Consider the following 19,664-nt stretch of genomic DNA (forward strand, 5'->3'; position numbering starts at 1 on the left):
CCATATTTGGTAACACTTGATTCTGCCAAACAATCTAAGAATACAATTCACAGCACATGCAAACATTGCTTAAAACAGTCAATCAAAAATAAAAGAAAAAGAACACTGCAGCACAACCAAGATTCATTGGTCTCACCTATGGGTATGGCTACCAATTTTTTGACACATGTTGATGCTATGTAGAAGTAAAGAAACAGAAGGGGTTTTAAAAAGCTAAATTTTCTTGATCAGTTCATTACTTCCCGTATCCGTTATGTCAAATGCACCATCATATGACAACACATTGTTATAAGCACGACTGAAGGCTGAACGGAACGGTTCTTCCACCGGATCATTTTCGGATGAGATCCCATCGCCGTATCATTGTTCCAAGTTTGCTGCAGCTGCAGCGCAATCTGGAGGTCAATTGATGGCCATTCTGTTCCCTGATCAAGCAGGCAATTCCACGCAATCTTGACAAATTCCCTCAAACGTTCCGGGGCTATTAACTTCCCCTAAATAAACATTTCAAAGCTATGATTGACACAACTACTTTTTTTTGTCACAGCATTAATTCATTTTTCTTTTTGATAATCCATTAACTCATTTTCATGGGGCCATTTAAATGATTTCTGTTGTAAGAATTAATGTATAGGGATAGAGAGAATAAATTGTGTATATATTGATGTATTGAATAAAGAGGTACACTCTCCGTTATATAGGAGAAAACATTACAAACATCATCATGCCAAAAGTGTATCCACTAACTGAAAGTAAATGCACTAATCTAAAGCCTAAAGCACTAACATAAAATATACATAAAATATATTAACAAATATAAAAGTGAAAGTGTGTGGTAGTGGGTTGACAGCTACAAATGCACTATGATGGATATTGTATGTTAACAGCCCCCCGCAAACTCAAGGAGGGTAGGCATAAACCAACTTGAGTTTGGAGAGAGTAACAAAACAAGAAAATAAACTGACAAATAAAAGTGGATAGGAGACACTATATGGTCGTGTTAGACCGTTGGTGAAGACACTGTATGGTCGTGTCGAACCGTTGTAGAAGCTAACCGGAATCAATGTCGGGACAGTTTACGAGGTCATGCCGGACCGATGTAGAAGCTAACCGGAATCAATGTCGGGACAGTTTATGGGGTCATGCCGGACCGATGTAGAAGCTAACCGGAATGAATGTCGGGACAATTTATGGGGTCATGTCGGACCGATGGAGAAGCTAACCGGAATCAATGTCAGGACAGTTTATGGGGTCATGCCGGACCGTTGTAGAAGACACTGTATGATTGTGTATATAGGCTGCCCAAAAGATATACATGTATATATATATATATCGAGCCCTCAAAAGTCGCGCCCTCAAAAGGTGCGCCCACTGCATCAAAAGTCGTGCCCGACAGAAATCATTGAGCGACGAGCCATCAAAAGTCGCGTCAGACACGCGGTGATGCACGTGATCGACAGAGCGCGTGTCGTCCGCTTCGTCATTGTCTTTATAAACCGATGCGGAGGCTGTGCAAACCAAACGAGTCTGAAACATCTGAACATTTGCATTCTGAAACACTCTGCAACCAACGCTTTCTGATATTACCAGTCTGAAATCGCTGCTTCTCTGAAACACTTAGCAACCCAAAACATGGCCTCTTCTTCCCGTGGTCTGCTCACTCTCTTTCCAGACCTCAACGAGTCCACAAGAGAGATAACTGGTGCGGTTGCCCGTGAACCTCAACCAAGCGCCCCTGGGTTTGCTCCGTTGACCTTTCCTATGCGGTCTGTGGAGCAAATAATGGCAGCGCAATCAGATATTGAGGCCAATCAGTATACATTGAAGTCATGTGTGGAGACGATGACTGCAGTCACAAACTTGTCGCACCGGCTTTAGAGTAGGACAAATGAGGTGCAGCAGTTAAACGCCCAACTGGCTCTGCTCCAGCGCATGTAGAAGGATGCGCGAGCAGAGATATGTGTGCTAAAAGCGGAAAACAAGGAGCTGAAGCGGAAGGCCACCGTGATGTTCGATTTGGAGGTCCGCCATATGCTGCAGTGGAGGAGCAGGGGGGAGTGAATGTGCTCGGTGGCGTGGGAAACACGGAGGCAACACCGTCAAGGGCTGTCCAGAACGGAGGCAAGAAGAAGAGACCGGCGGTAGAGTAGAGAAGGGATAAGGAAAAAATCCCGCCTGTGGGTGGGTGTTTGTGTGGGTTTTGTTTTTTTTGGTTTTTTTTTTTGTTTTGTTTTTTTTGTTTTGTTTTGTTTTGTTTTTTTTTTTTGGTTTTTTTTTTTTTTTTTTTTGTGTAAAATTGTGATCGGGGTTGATCCCGACAAAAAGAAATGACAAGTTTGTGGAATGAAAACGAGTTGGGTGTGAATGGATTTTTTTTTTTTTTTTTTTGAAAGTAGGAAGATAAAATAAAATAAATAAAAGGTATAGTGGGATCAGACGGCGTGGTGTGAAAGTGGAGTGTTTGGGTAATATAGTATAATAAAAAGATATATATATATATATATATAAAATAAAGAAAGTTGGGGAGAGTGGGAAGCATAATAATGAGTCTGAGCTCAACAAGGGGCAGTGGATAAGATGTTGGGTCCATGGAGAGAGAGAGAGAAGCAGTGTGGCTGTTTTCCTCTTTTTTTTTTTTTTTTTACTTAACTCTGTCTCTCACCTCCAACCCGAGATAGAGAGAGAGAGCACATGCAGCTGGTGTATTTCTGGGTGTGTTCATGTGCGTCAAATTCTCTACATAGAATCGCTCTATCTTTTTTTTTTTTTTTGGCAGAATAGAAAAGCACGTCTCTTCTAGCAGATATCACAGCGAGGGGATTCTTTGAAAGAAGGGTGGATGAGAGAGAATGGAATGTGTTTGGTGGCCAGCTTGCTTGCATGGTGGACTCGGCGGTCACAACCGTCGCACATGGTGACTTCATTGGCAGAAAAAAACACAGTTTAAGAAAGCCGTCTGAGCAGCGTTCAAGAAGGAGACTAGATCGGCGGTGCATTCAATAGCAATACTGCTGCTAGTCCTCTAAAGAAAACTAGGAGGATAGCGGATCAGCAGCTTCGACATATGGATTCGATGGTGAGTATGCCTTCGGGAGCGGGGAAGATACCCAGATTGAATGTTGTCATACTTGGAGAGGCACTTGCCTCCGAGGATGATGATCTCGTCTTCCCCAGCGATCACTTCTCCACCCAGGCTCTCATCCCCTCTCCCCAAAAGTATTTAGAGATGTATAGAAGGTCAATTGAGGACCCTGCTGGGTTTTGGTCGGATATTGCGTCGGAGTTCTACTGGAAACAGCAATGGGGACAAGAGATCTACTCGGAGAATCTCAATATCAGAAAAGGGAACATCAAGATCGAGTGGTTCAAAGGTGGTGTCACAACATTGTCTGCTACAACTGCTTAGACAGGAATGTAGAATCCGGAATGGGTGACAAAATTGCCTTTTACTGGGAAGGAAATGAGACTGATCTTGATGACAGTTTAACTTACAGGCAGTTGCTGGAGAGAGTTTGCCAGCTTGCAAATTACCTGAAACATATTGGTGTTAGCAAGGGTGATGCTGTCGTGATTTATTTACCAATGCTTATGGAATTGCCAATCGCAATGCTCGCTTGTGCTCGCATTGGTGCTGTCCACTCATTTGGGCAATGATGGGAAGGTATGTGTAGAAAATAAACGGAATAGGTTGAGGTCCGGCGGACGGCTAAGGTGAGGTTGCCGCCCGCCGGTGAAGCAAAAATACTAGGTTCTAAACCTGCTATGATACCATGTAAGAATTAATGTATAGGGATAGAGAGAATAAATTGTGTATATATTGATGTATTGAATAAAGAGGTACACTCTCCGTTATAGAGGAGAAAACATTACAAACATCATCATGCCAAAAGTATATCCACTAACTGAAAGTAAATGCACTAATCTAAAGCCTAAAGCACTAACATAAAATATACATAAAATATTGAAAAATCTAGAAATCCCCTAGATGTTGATTTGTGATTATGTATCAATTTTAAGCATAATATAACAATCCCAATCAAACAATCAAGACAAAGAAACACAACGATTTTACGTGGAAAAAACCACAATTGGACACCTCCAACTGTGATAAAAAAACCACGGGCAACAGCCACAAAAACAATCCACTAAGAAGATTTAAAGGAATTACACAGGTATACTCTCAATTACCTAGCGAATCCACGCCTAATTGAACCAACCTCTATGTGCCTTTTCCAACCCGTCTTCACCTCAGAATTGTCTTTACGATGAGCCACTCCGGAATCCACCAAGGCTTCAGGCTCGAATTCTTCAGAATCCACCGAAGAACAACTCTCTCTTTTGTAAAACAAAACACAACCTTTGATGTACTCTCTTTAAACCATGAGTTGAATACTCAATAAAAAACATCAAAGAAACTAGCAAAATATCTCCAGATATAAACCTTAAGATCCAAAAATAAGATCTGGAGAAGTTCCTCTAGTGTTGGGAGAAAACCAACTATTTATAGAAAACCAAAGCAATCCTAGTTTCAGAAGAAAACCAACTCCTTAACAAATCTGGAAATCTGGGATCGCGCGGTCCGCTCGAGCGTGGGTCTTCCCGCTCGAGCAGAGACTTCAAATTCTGTGATTTCATACAGGCTCCACGCTTGGGCGTCGGTTTTGACGCTTGAGCGTCGAATCACACCATCCAGTACTTTTTCAGGCATAGCAGATATTCTGTGAGCTTGTAAACCCCGCTCGAGCGCCCTTTTCCCCGCTAGAGCGGGAAGGCCAAAACTGGAAAAACTGGAAAAATATAACATGATCGGACAGGCAACTTTGAATGCATTTTTGCATTTTGCTTCGGGGGCGCTGCCCCTTGACCCCGCCGTGGCGCTGCCCCGGACCCGCCAAGGGGCGCTGCCCCCTGGACCCCCGCGAGTTGACCGGGCAGCTCGATCCCCGTCATAATCAGCGAAGTGGCAATCTTGAAAGCTTTATCATCACAAACTTCTCTGAAAGGCCTGATTCGGGTTGGATTCGCATCTAACAACTCATAGCCTCACTGAAATAAAAATGCGAATAAAATTACAACTCAAAGGAGTTTTGTCAAACGGGATTGCCAAGAAATAAAACCTAACAAATATATTAACAAATATAAAAGTGAAAGTGTGTGGTAGTGGGTTGACAGCTACAAATGCACTATGGTGGATATTGTATGTTAACAATCTGTTGGTGACTAATGATTTTTTCATTTTCTTTTTGTTTTAATTTTTAATTTTTATAATCCTTCACAAATCTTAATTTAGCTCTTTATAGCCAGATGGATTGACAATTCTTTTAGTTTGCTTATTTGACTGACCATCTAAGAATAACAATTCAGCACATGCAAAGAACACCATTAGGTTCGTCACACAAGTCTAAACTTGCACAACCATCACCCCCAGAGAGAGAGAGAGAGAGTCCCTAACTAATGATGCTATTGTTCTATTTCCATAGAACATAAACCAAATTTATACCAGAAAAAATAAATAGCCAAATCGCAATATACCCTTTTCAATCATTTTGTAAGTTTATCACTTCCTGTAATTAACCATTAGAAACAGAAATTAAGCAGGTAAAGTGAGATGGCCTATGTAACCAAAAGCCTAGCTCTCTGATAAAGTAAAAATAAAATACATGTGTGTGCTAATGATACATTCCATCCATCAAACATCAAAATTTTGGAGGATATATAAAAATGACTTGTCTTCGTCAAAATTTCCAGGGTATATAAATTCAGTTCAACTAAAACAAAAGAGAATCGCAACTACTGTAGTTTGGGCCTGACCTATCACTTAACAAAGAGGAGGATGTGGTCAGAACTAAATTGCAAATAACAGAGCACTTTAACATATCATCAAGCCCTACACTGCTTGTGTGGCATCTTCGGTTATCTTGTTAGCTTGAATGGAGCTAATGACATTGGTTATATTACCCTGGAAAAAGTGGCACCAAAACTTGAATCCCCAGAAAAATTCAACAAAAAATAATGTTGGCATAGCAATGGAATGACAGAGACATCAATAGCACATCAAAAAATCCACTCATCAACCTGACTAAAAGATGCTCAAGATGAGGTTTATATTGTTAGCATCAGGTCCAATAAACAAGTAACACTAGAAGCCTGAGAAGTATCTTAGATTGGAAACTACCCTCAGCAGGACCAATATGAGGACCAAATGAACACAATACCTTCTGGACAGACAAAATACCAGATACCCAGATATAACCTTTTCCATTAGAATCACAATTCATTCAAAGATATGACTAATCTAGTGGTTGGACGGTGGTCAAAGCGAGGCCAATACAACCTAAGTTTTCCCAATTTAAACACTAGTAAACCTAACATAACCAAATTTATTAACAATAATTTTGAATTATGTACTTTCAATAACATAATTTCATCATTTCTGACTCCTAATTTTCCATACACCAAGCTGTAACGCCCTCAAAATAATAACATCAAACCATCAATTAAGACATTCATTGACATACAAAATATCCACATTCTTCTATTAATCAGAGTTTCATACAAAAGTATTACATGTTAACAACAAAAGCAAAGTGCCCTACGGGCTTACAGCTTTCCAAGTTAACACTTGGTTACAACAAAAGGGTGCTAACTCATCTACACGTTAAGCACTTGGCTTGAATATACATGTAATACATCAAAAGAAACTAAACAGTAAAAATCTGCTCGCATCTAGCCTCCCAAGCTATGTCCTTGGAGGTGGGATGCTACCTGCACCTGAAAATGATATTCCCATATAGGGTGAGCCACAGCCCAGTAGAAATACACTAAACCAACCATGAACAATGACTAAAAGATTAGCAATTGATAGATGGCCAATACTGATACATCCACATAAACCACATTTCAGTTAAACGACTTATGAGTCCAAGTTACTTTTCATTTTCTCTTTTTCAATAGATAAGCATATTAGCTCTATCACCATCACAACAGATATGTATAAGAACTATATCCCACATTCACAGATAAGCATATAAGCTACATCCACATTTCACAAAGATAAGCATATTAGCCCTATCTTCATTTCTCTAGACAAGCATATGAACTGTATCTACACTTCTCAAAGATAAGCATATGAGATCTATCTTCATTTCTCTAGACAAGCATATGAGCTGTATCTACGGAGTTCATCCCCCATCTCCTCCCAACACTATCCGGTTTAGAGGTGCATCCCCCATCTTCCCCTAAACCGCGGAGTACATCCCCCATCTCCTCCTCTACACATAACGTATAAAAACACATTGGTTCTATATACCATCATTCAATACATACAGTTAATGTATTCTATCAACCGTCAAATTTCATGACACATTCCATTGATTAGTTTTCGTTTACCTAATCATCATGCATTGTCTACAACAATCACGACTATCCTCCACCGATAGCCCAAAGCCGTTATTTCTAAACAGAAAATAAATGCACAAATGGATATTCAATCAACATTTCATTTCGGTGAGTGATAAATAATTCAACTACACCCTTTAACCCCATACATTCCCAATCTCAACATTCCTATTTCATAACCTCATTTCTCACGATTAATTAACCCAATTAATCAAACAATGTAATTAGGACATTTTCCATAATTAACATTACAACCCTTAAGGTCCCATTTTCATCAACGATTCAACATTTATTCCATTTCTCAATGCCAAACATGCATCTAGGTTTATTATAAATAAAACCCTAACTTTTGTAAAAATTACACAAAAGCCCCAAACTTTCACCAAATTACCAAACCAACCCCAAGATCTCAAAATACTAAAATTTAAAGACAAAATCCATAGAGAGGAGTAGGATATCCCTACCTCAAATCCGGAGCCCCAAGGGAGAAGATGACAAAACCCAACGTGCTCCAAATCTCGAAATTTTCAGATTAAAATGTAGCCCTCGACGATCAACAACTTTTTTGTAAAGGCCAAAGATGAGCAAATCACTCCTACTAGATCAAAACCTAGAGAGAAGGTAGAGTTCTAGAGTGAGAGGCTCAACAATGGAGTTTTTGGAAAAGTAGGAAAGCGAAAAGAAAGTGAAAAAGTGATTTGAAAAGTCAAAACTCGGAACTTAAACCCAGTCGCCCCGCTCGAGCGTCCAAACCCCCGCTCGAGCGGCACTCACAGACTCCCGCTCGAGTAGCCAAACTCCCGCTCGAGCTCCGGATGCACTCTCCCAGCATCTCGACACAACAGGTCCCCGCTCGAGCTCTTGAAGCCCCGCTCGAGCGTCACTCACAACCTCCCGCTCGAGCGGCCAATCCCCCACTCGAGCGTCCAACACTGCACAGGAAATACTGGATGTGTGTATTCCCCGCTCGAGCGTCAAAACCCCCACTCGAGCGGACTGGCCAAAATCTGGGCAACTAGTTTTGGTTTCTAAACTCAACCAACCTGTAACAAACCTGCCCAACACATCCTATAATTCAAATACAAAGTAAGAAAGGATGTAAACAAGATAATGATCAACTACCAACATCCACGGACACATGTCCGGATCACTATACAACAAGGGTAAATCCGGGATCGCTATAACCTCCCCCCCTTAAAGAATTTCGTCCCTGAAATTAAGCACAAGTTTTCAAAAACAGGTTTTTCCCCATTTTTGACAATGTTACATTTTAACATTCAAAAACTCGACCCATTACCGGTCATCCCATCTCTTATCAAGAGGCATTTCACAATATGTAAACAACATATGTACTTTCAACATGCATCAACATTACGAATTTCCTTTCCAATTTCAACAATATATTCAACATATATAATGTTACATTCAACTTCCATATGAGGCAAGTTCCAAAACATACTTCCAATAAACCAAAACATTTTCAATGTTTCACAACTTAAGACATATATAAAAGCTCTTAAGTTCAACAATAGTTCAAAATCTAATTACAAGATTACATATCAACAAACAAGTCCGGATATTTCTCACGGACTTCCAACTCACGTTCCCAAGTGGCTTCCTCCACTCCGTGATGTTTCCACAAGACTTTCACCAAAGGAATGGTCTTGCCACGTAGGACCTGATCCCGCCTATCCAAGACCCGAACCGGTCTCTCCTCATACGAGACATCCTCATCTACCTCTAAATCGGTCCAATCCAATACATGTGATGGATCTGGATCATACTTCCGAAGCATACTAACATGAAAGACGTCATGCACCCCGGACAACTGTGGCGGTAAAGCCAAACGGTAAGCGACTTCCCCAATCCTCTCAAGGATCTCAAAAGGGCCAATAAACCGAGGGGATAACTTCCCACTCTTCCCGAACCTCATCAAACCTCGCCTAGGTGATATTTTCAAGAAAACATGATCACCTACCTCAAACGCCAAAGGCCTCCTCCTACGGTCAGCATAGGATTTCTGACGACTCTGGGCTATAACAAGCCTCCTACGGATAAGTTCAACTTTCTCCGTCGTCTCCCTAACTAACTCCGGACCCAACAAAGGTGCATCACCCACCTCGGCCCAACAAACTGGAGACCTACACGGTCGGCCATACAAGGCCTCAAACGGTGCCATACCAATACTAGACTGAAAGCTGTTGTTGTAGGCAAACTCCACCAATGGTAAGTGCCTCTCCCACGTCCCACTAAAGTCAAGGACACAACCCCGAAGCATATCCTCAAGGATCTGAATAGTACGCTCGGACTGCCCGTCAGTCTGCGGATGGTAAGCCGTACTAAAGGTCAACTTAGTGCCCAAGGCACTCTGTAAACTCTGCCACAACCTAGCAGTAAAACGAGGATCTCTATCTGAGACGATCGTCACTGGGACCCCGTGCAATCTCACTATGTCCCGAATATACAAGTCGGCAAGATGGTCTACCGAATCTCTCGCGCGTATAGGAATGAAGTGCGCCGACTTAGTCAACCGGTCTACAACCACCCAAATGCCGTCACTACCCCGTTAAGTCCTCGGAAGACCTACAACGAAGTCCGTAGTGACATGCTCCCACTTCCACTCGGCAATAGGCAAGGGTTGCAACAAACCTACTGGCCTCTGATGCTCGGCCTTCACTTGCTGGCAAGTAAGGCACTTCGATACGAAAACAGCCACATCTCTCTTCATACCCCGCCACCAAAATTGGCGACTCAAATCCCGATACATCTTAGTGCCTCCCGGATGCACCGCAAGACGTGAATGGTGAAACTCTCGGAGTACTTCCTCCCGGCAAGACTCCGGCACAAACAGACGGTCTCGGTATCTCACACTCAGGTCGGGATACACCGTCAAACCCTTCTCAACCTTCCCACCTGAGATTTTCTCTCGGAGGGATTCTACCTCAAGGTCACCTCTCTGTGCCTCTAACACTCTAGTCACAAGTGTAGGCTGCGCGACAACGGAAAACAAGGCCGCAGCCTCAACAGATTCGCCCAGTAGCAAATCAAACTCGCCAAGAGCTCCCAACATCTCCCATTCTCGGATGGCAATACAAGCTACAACACTAATGGATTTCCTACTAAGGGCATCGGCCACAACATTGGCCTTTCCCGGGTGATAATGCAACTCAAAGTCGTAGTCCTCAATGAACTCCATCCATCTCCTCTGCCTCAAATTCAAGTCTCTCTGTGTAAACAGATACTTCAAACTCTTGTGGTCCGAGAACACCTCGAACTTCTCACCATAAAGGTAGTGCCTCCAAATCTTCAAGGCAAAGATCACTGCTGCTAACTCTAGGTCGTGTGTGGGGTAATTCTTCTCGTGAATTTTTAACTGACGTGAGCCATAAGCTACCACTTTCCCTTCTTGCATCAACACACAACCCAAACCCTCTCGCGAGGCATCACAATAAACCGCATAACCCAACCCTCTCTCCGGAATAATCAAAACCGGAGCGGTGGTCAATCTACCCTTCAGCTCTTGGAACGACTTTTCACAAGTCTCACTCCACACAAACTTGACCCCTTTCCGCGTCAATCTAGTCAATGGCGAAGCTAGCCTGGAGAAATCCTTCACAAACCGACGGTAATACCCAGCTAATCCCAGAAAACTGCGGATCTCAAACACACTCTTAGGTTGTGCCCAATCTTGCACTGCCTCTACCTTGGATGTATCAACAGACACTCCTTCCCCGGATACCACGTGGCCTAAGAATTTCACCTCTCCTAGCCAGAACTCACACTTTCCAAACTTGGCATACATCCTATGGGCTCTAAGCAATACAAGCACCACTCTCAAGTGTTCCTCATGCTCCTCCTCTGAAGGCGAATAGATAAGAATGTCGTCCACGAAAACGACCACAAATCAATCTAAGAATTCCCGGAAGATCCAGTTCATCAAGTCCATAAAGACTGCCGGTGCATTGGTAAGCCCAAATGGCATCACCAGAAACTCATAATGGCCATACCGCGTTCGGAATGCCGTCTTAGGAATATCCTCCTCCCTGACCCTCAACTGGTGGTAACCCGATCTCAAGTCTATCTTAGAGAAACAACGGGAACCCTTCAACTGGTCAAATAGATCATCTATACGGGGCATATGGTATTTATTCTTAACCGTAGCCCGATTCAACTTCCGGTAGTCAATACACAATCTCAGGGCACTATCTTTCTTTTTAGCAAAGAGGGCCGGTGCTCCCCACGGCGAAACACTAGGGCGAACAAAGCCCTTATCTAGCGATTCCTGGAGCTGAACTTTCAACTCAACCAACTCTGCTGGAGCAAAACGGTAAGGTGCCATGGAAATCGGCGCCGTGCCGGGCACTAGATCAATAGAGAACTCTATCTCTCGGTGAGGTGGCAAACTAACAAGGTCTTTGGGAAAGACATCCGAATACTCACAAACCACCCTCGGCAATACAAGCTGGGTCTCACCACTCTCACCACTCTCAAAGCTAGCAAGTAGACCACTAAGCTCACTTCACCCTCGCGAATCATACCCCGGTGGCAAAACGCTACCAACCCGATCTCCCAAGAAATGGAACCACTCCCCGCTCAAGGTACATAACGTGACCCTCTAGCAGTAGCAATCGATAACAGCCCGGTATGACGATAGCCAGTCCATACCCAAAATAACATCAAAGCCCTTCATGGGCATGACAACAAACGGAAAAGGAAGCCTGTGGTCGGCGACCTCTATATCACAACCTCTAACACCTTGTTTCAAGATCAGTTCACCCCCAAGAGGTGACACTACACAAATAGGAGATGCTAACTGTGCTAACTCCAATTCCAAAACAGATGCAAATGCAGCAGATACAAAAGAATGAGATGCACCCATGTCAATCAACACACTAGCAACCGAGTTGCAAAACAGAAAAGTATCTCTCACTATCGATGGAGCCGGTACTAAATCCTGCGCGGTAAAAGCATACACGGGCCCTGTGGGCCCCTGTTCCCCCTGCTCACCTCGAGGAGCATACGACTACTGTACTGACTAGGACGACGAAGCCCCCGGATTGGCCCTCGAGGCCTGCACAGACTGAGCTGGCTGAAAACTCTGCGTCTGCCTGGAACCAGACGCTCTCGAAGTGGCACTCAACTGCGGGTAAAACCTCTTCAGGTGCCCAGGCTAACCACACTGATAACAAGACAAGGACTAGCCCCTACCCTGACTCTGGCCCTGAGGTCTAGCTGAAGAAGAAGCAGCTCACTGACCCCCTCCCTTCTGCGGGCAAACCGAAACCTTGTGACCCAGCTGGCCACACTTGTAACAAGCAAACTCCCCCTAATTGCCTCTCCCCGAGCCTGTACTCGGCACTAGAAAGGTCGATCTAGAAACTGCACCCTGAGGCTGCTGAGGGTTATAACCCCTCTGTTTTCTGCCATCACCCTGACCATCCTGGCCCCTCTTGGAGCCCCTCTGCTCTTCCTCCTCTTCCTGCATCATAATTTCCATATGAGCAGCAGCATCTACCAGGTGTCTATACTCTCGGATGTAAGACCCACCAACTCTCAACTTGAGGCCTCGCCTCAACTTCCGCTCAAACTCATAGCAACGGCGTTCCTCGGACGCCACCAGTTCAGGTGCAAACCTGGACAGAGTGGTAAAAGTAGCCTCAAACTCGGCCATTGACAAGCCCTGCAGTTTAAGCCGGCTAAACTGATCCCTCAGCTTCTCCCTAGCTACTGCAGACAAAAACCTCTCCTGAAAAGCATTTACAAACGCCTCCCATGTACCCCCAACACGAGCCTTCTCGTACTTCCACCATTAACCCGCATCTCCCTTCAGCTGGAAGGATGCCAAGGTCACTTTCAGTGCTCCGTCCTCGATGCCAAGCATCTCGAACGTCTTACTTATTTGCTCTAGCCACTCATCAGTCTTCAGCGGCTCCTTCGGATCACCAATAAACTCATCCGGGTTAGACCGGAAAAGCTACCTCTTCAAGAAAGAAGGCCCTGCCTCAGCTGCCTGATTCCCAGCTCTAAGAATACCCAAAGCTCCTGCTATCTCTCTGGCCAAGGCACCCATGACCTGTTGACCCGCTAGCTCGGCCACATTGGCCTGGCCAACTCCCTCCTGCACTGCTGGAATCTCATTCGGTAAAGGTACTTCCTGCCTCGCAGGTCTACCACGCCTAGCACCTCTTCCTCATCCTGACATCCTAATAAAGGTAGCACTGAACGTTAGCACACTCATAAATGTGCCGAAACTAAACACTCATGTTCTAATGCATGGACAACTGTAATTCACTCCACGTAAGCACATAAACACATAAGCACTTACGAATTTCGTCTCCGGATAATGATAGTCCCGAGGCGTTACTAGAGTTCCGGTTAAAAACAGCATTGATCAAGTGCCTTTCCAACAAGACTCCTAGAAACCCAAGGATCCAATCAACATCCTAGAAACTAAATCCCATACCCACATAGTCACATAAGCATGTTATCAATTAAACACATAGCATGCAACACTATTCCGAAGTCTCTATCAAGCGAGACAAACCCATTATGATACTAATCACTTCCCACGTACCCAAAGTATTCGAACCCGGTACGCTCGGATACCAAGTTGTAACGCCCTCAAAATAATAACATCAAACCATCAATTAAGACATTCATTGACATACAAAATATCCACATTCTTCTATTAATCAGAGTTTCATACAAAAGTATTACATGTTAACAACAAAAGCAAAGTGCCCTACGGGCTTACAGCTTTCCAAGTTAACACTTGGTTACAACAAAAGAGTGCTAACTCATCTACACATTAAACCCTTGGCTTGAATATACATGTAATACATCAAAAGAAACTAAACAGCAAAAATCTGCTCGCATCTAGCCTCCCAAGCTATGTCCTTAGAGGTGGCAAGCTACCTGCACCTGAAAATGATATTCCCATATAGGGTGAGCCACAGCCCAAGAGAAATACACTAAACCAACCATGAACAATGACTAAAAGATTAGCAATTGATAGATGGCCAATACTGATACATCCACATAAACCACATTTCAGTTAAACGACTTATGAGTCCAAGTTACTTTTCATTTTCTCTTTTTCAATAGATAAGCATATTAGCTCTATCACCATCACAACAGATATGTATAAGAACTATATCCCACATTCATAGATAAGCATATAAGCTACATCCACATTTCACAAAGATAAGCATATTAGCCCTATCTTCACTTCTCTAGACAAGCATATGAGTTGTATCTACACTTCTCAAAGATAAGCATATGAGCTCTATCTTCATTTCTCTAGACAAGCATATGAGCTGTATCTACGGAGTTCATCTCCCATCTCCTCCCAACACTATCCGGTTTAGAGGTACATCCCCCATCTTCCCCTAAACTGCGGAGTACATCCCCCATCTCCTCCTCTACACATAACGTATACAAACACATTGGTTCTATATACCATCATTCAATACATACAGTTAATGTATTCTATCAACCGTCAAATTTCATGACACATTCCATTGATTAGTTTTCGTTTACCTAATCATCATGCATTGTCTACAACAATCACGACTATCCGCCACCGATAGCCCAAAGCAGTTATTTCTAAACAGAAAATAAATGCACAAATGGATATTCAATCAACATTTCATTTCGGTGAGTGATAAATAATTCAACTACACCCTTTAACCCCATACATTCCCAATCTCAACATTCCTATTTCATAACCTCATTTCTCACGATTAATTAACCCAATTAATCAAACAATGTAATTAGGGCATTTTCCATAATTAACATTACAACCCTTAAGGTCCCATTTTCATCAATGATTCCACATTTATTCCATTTCTCAATGCCAAACATGCATCTAGGTTTATTATAAATAAAACCCCAACTTTTGTAAAAATTACACAAAAGCCCCAAACTTTCACCAAATTACCAAACCAACCCCAAGATCTCAAAATACTAAAATTTAAAGAAAAAATCCAAAGAGAGGAGTAGAATATCCCTACCTCAAATCCGGAGCCCCAAGGGAGAAGATGACAAAGCCCAACGTGCTCCAAATCTCGAAATTTTCAGATTAAAATGTAGCCCTTGACGATCAACAACTTTTTTGTAAAGGCCAAAGATGAGCAAATCACTCCTACTAGATCAAAACCTAGAGAGAATGTAGAGTTCTAGAGTGAGAGGCTCAACAATGGTGTTTTTGGAAGAGTAGGAGAGAGAAGAGAAAGTGAAAAAGTGATTTGAAAAGTCAAAACTCGGAACTTAAACCCAGTCGCCCCGCTCGAGCGTCCAAACCCTCGCTCAAGCGGCACTCAAAGACTCCCGCTCGAGCGGCCAAACTCCAGCTCGAGCTCCGGATGCACTCTCCCAGCATCTCGACACAACAGGTCCCTGCTCGAGCTCTCGAAGCCCCGCTCGAGCGTCACTCACAACCTCCCGCTCGAGCGGCCAATCCCCCGCTCGAGCGTCCAACACTGCACAGGAAATATTGGATGTGTGTATTCCCCGCTCGAGCGTCAAAACCCTCGCTCGAGCGGACTAGCCAAAATCTGGGCAACTAGTTTTGGTTTCTAAACTCAACCAACCTGTAACAAGCCTGCCCAACACATCCTATAACTCAAATACAAAGTAAGAAAAGATGTAAACAAGATAATGATCAACTACCAACATCCACGGACACATGTCCGGATCACTATACAACAAGGGTAAATCCGGGATCGCTATAAAGCTGACATTCACAAAATTATTCTCACAAGTACAAATAACTATGCATTTATACAACTCTTGAGATACTAGCATTAAAAGCTCTAATGTAATTAAAAATAAGGGTAATTACACCATTTGTCCGTCTAATTTGAGAGAGGTTTTACTTCGGTCCCTATAATTTCAATTTCATCAATTTAAACATCACATTTCCAATTACGTTTCGATGTGGTCCCTCCCTCAATTGTCATTAGCTTTTTGGACTGAAAAAGGCCTCATATGACTCACACAAGCATTTTAGCAATACCCGCCCAAAAAGAAAAATAAATAAATTATAATGGTGGTCCCTAGTTATATATATTTTTTAATTCCACTTTAGTCTCTTTAGTTCCCACGTCTTTTTGGCTCCAAAATGCAAATGGCAACTAATGGAAGGACCATATTGAAACGCAATTGAAAATTCACGCAATTGAAAATTAGGGGATTAAATTTATGAAATTGGAACTACAAGGATCAAAGCAAAATCTCGCTAAAACTATATGAACCAACAGTGTAATTTACCTTCAAATAATGCTGCCACTTTCACTTTGCCTAGATCACTGGCATATTTCTGTGCAAGGCTAGAGAAAGTACAGGAACAGGATTTACTTCTATTTCTTATCCACACCCACCAATAGAGATACGAATCATTTTAATTTGCCTAACAAAATGGCCTTGAATAGAATTGAGTGGAAAAGAAAGATTCATGCAACCACCCCATTTGATGGGACTTAAAGGCTTGGTTTGGTTTGGTCCCTATCCACACCCACCGCCTAATCTGGGCAAACAAGCATAAACTGAACTAACAGTTTCTTTCCTATTACTACGTAACAAACCAAATTCCCATTCTTGTACCGTCAAGGCCCAGTTCCCAGTGCTGCATAGTACCACAAAAAAATATATACACCTGTAATATACATATACATACATATAGATTAACTGAGAAAAATATAAAACAAAATAAATAACAAGGATTTGGTCAACATTACCATCCATGTTGCTAGCTTTTCTCGGAGGGTTTGGCATTGATGCTTCCCAAAGATGCGCTCAGTGCAGTGGCTAAACACAAAATAGCGTTATATTCACCAGTTAATGCTGAAGTTCACAAATCAGATCCACTCTCCCATGCAGAAGCACAGAGAGTGAGCAAACGCGAGAGAGAGAGAGAGAGAGAGAGAGAGAGAGAGAGAGAGAGAGAGAGAGAGAGAGAGCACCCTACAATTACAATTTGGTACATCTGATCCATCTTACAATCAATTAACTTTGCTGTGATTGCCTTAACTACCCACATTTCTACCTCGTCATCATTAACCTGCAAAAGAAACTTACATCTATGTATTGACGAAAGTGTAAAAATTCAAACCTACAGATGCAGGGATAGGAAATAATTTTACCTGGAGTGTCCTTGATTAGTGGATAAGAAATTTGGCCAGATTTAGCAAAGGCAAGATCTACCAATTGCATCAACCTCATCTTTACTAAACAGTTTTCATGGACAAGACCTACACCATTCAAAGGAACAAATTCAAGAAACAATTAGATATAAGCCAGAATGTTAAGCTCAGCTCAGCTTAGCTACCTACCAGAAATTTAAATATGGCAAGATGAATAATTACCATAGCTTTTCAGCAAAGTGGAATTTGCTGCATAAAAATCTAAGTATGCATCCAGCCGCTGTGTTAGAAAGATCTTCAGAAGGTGATATACCAAAGCATATTTAGCATCTTTCTCCAATTGTGCCACAGCAGGCATATCTAGCAAATCACACTGCCATGAAACACCACAAAGAATACACTTTGAGAACCAAAAACTAGAGTATGATCTAGGCTAAAGTAGGTTAAAAATGTGTAACGCCTGTGCATACACTCTACAAGCCTAGAACCATAGTAAAGCAATGAACAATAAACACAACGCACATGGACAATCACTTAGCATAACTAAAGCATGCATCACACATCTTTTATCCAAAGAAAATCCAAATGATTCATCACAAAGCTGCTTGACTCCCCACTTCAATTAAAGCTAGTCTGATTCCTCCTTTTCACCCCTAGATCCCATATTCAAAATTCAATTCAGAATTCAATTTCCTCTAAACCCATATTCAAAATTCAGTTAAAGACTGAAATACTTGAAACATGTCAGGTTCCTTCACAAATTCAATAATAGTGCGGACAGGTTCCTCCTTGGCTTCCCCAATATTATATGCATCTTCACCAGAAAAAGTTGCCAGATATTTGGTCAGGAATTTGAAAGAATCCCTTGCTGAGCTGGAATTACAATATATGACGTAAACAGTAACAATAAGAATTCCAAAATAAATTAAGAATTTTTTATAGAAAATGTAAACAGAAAGAATAGTCACAATTTTAAGCATACAAAACTTTTTCTACAACAATAAACAAGCATAATCCAATAGAATTAGTTACACCTTCGTCTAAAAATGAATCCATACACTTGGACGGCTATACCTTTTACTGTCTTTCAAGATATTAGCGATGGTGCAATAGAGTTTTCTCTGATCCTGGACCCCAATATTCCATTCCATCAATAAGTTATCCATCTTTTTAAAAGAAGGTATAATATGTTCAGTGACCTTCCCATTGACTGCTAGATCAAGGGCCTTCATGTAAACAAAGAACCGGCTGTACGAATTCTCCGGCTTATAAGGTTTGCAAACTACAGGGTGCTCTCTATGGTCTCAAGGAAGCCCCACGAGCTTGGTTTTCAAAATTCAGTTCCACTATCCATGACTTCAGCTTCACCTCCAACTCATATGACTACGCTATATTTGTTGGGACCACTCCTCATGGCACCACTCTTCTTCTTCTTTACGTGATGATATGATTATCACCGGTGATGATATGGCTGGTATTCTTAGCCTCAAACAATTTCTCAATCGTCAGTTTGAGATGAAGGACCTTAGTACTCTTAATTATTTCTTAGGGCTTGAAATCTCTCATGATTCCAATGGTTATTATTTGTCACAAGCCAATTATGCATCCGATCTTCTGGCACATGCTGGTCTTACCGATTGCAAGACTATCTCTACTCCCGTTGATCCTCAGACTCGTCTCACTTCTCTAGACGGGGATCTTCTCTCTGATGCTACTCTTTATCGCCAACTGGTTGGTAGTCTTGTCTATCTCACTGTGACTTGTCCTGACATTGCCTATGCTATCCATCTTGTTAGTCAGTACATGTCGGCTCCCCTCACCCCGCATTACACTGCTCTACTTCGCATACTTCGCTACCTTAAAGACACTACGTTCCATAGATTTCATTATTCTGCCCACTCTTCTCTCGAGCTTCATGCCTTTTTTGATGCTGATTGGGCTGTTGATCCGACTAATCGACACTCCACCACGGGTTTTTGTTTCTTCTTAGGAGATTCTCTTCTTACTTGGCGCAACAAGAAACAGTCCCTCAATGCTCGCTCTACTGAAGTTGAATATCGTGCTCTTGTTGACACTACTCAAGAACTTTTATGGCTTCACTGGCTCCTTGCTGATATGGGTGTT

At 42.3% G+C, this 19,664-nt stretch overlaps 1 protein-coding gene across 1 annotated transcript; it reads right to left on the bottom strand.

Annotated features, from left to right (window-relative positions):
* Positions 1 to 16,968: 16,968 nt before the first annotated feature.
* Positions 16,969 to 19,163, bottom strand: LOC145822781 (uncharacterized). The gene is made up of 6 exons (XM_082920814.1): positions 19,132 to 19,163; positions 18,615 to 18,836; positions 18,275 to 18,413; positions 17,763 to 17,913; positions 17,546 to 17,648; positions 16,969 to 17,465 (listed from the first exon to the last, which is right to left on the bottom strand). Exons 1-6 carry the CDS (start codon positions 19,161 to 19,163, stop codon positions 17,249 to 17,251), a joined length of 864 nt encoding a protein of 287 aa, XP_082776940.1. The 3' UTR covers positions 16,969 to 17,248.
* Between the last annotated feature and the right edge of the window lie 501 nt (positions 19,164 to 19,664).

Source organism: Camellia sinensis, chromosome 1 (assembly GCF_055761805.1).
Source record: "Camellia sinensis isolate YWXY chromosome 1, ASM5576180v1, whole genome shotgun sequence".
In the NCBI taxonomy this organism is placed as follows: Eukaryota; Viridiplantae; Streptophyta; class Magnoliopsida; order Ericales; family Theaceae; genus Camellia; species Camellia sinensis.

Excerpts from the sequence above, each read along its gene's own strand:
- LOC145822781 (XM_082920814.1), bottom strand. The coding sequence starts at position 19,163 with ATGTGCCAGAAGATCGGATGCATAATTGGCTT. Across the intron at positions 18,837-19,131 it reads ATCGGATGCATAATTGGCTT|AGAGCACCCTGTAGTTTGCA; the intron begins GTGACAAATAAT and ends TTGAGACCATAG. Across the intron at positions 17,649-17,762 it reads CACTTTGCTGAAAAGCTATG|GTCTTGTCCATGAAAACTGT; the intron begins GTAATTATTCAT and ends TGAATGGTGTAG.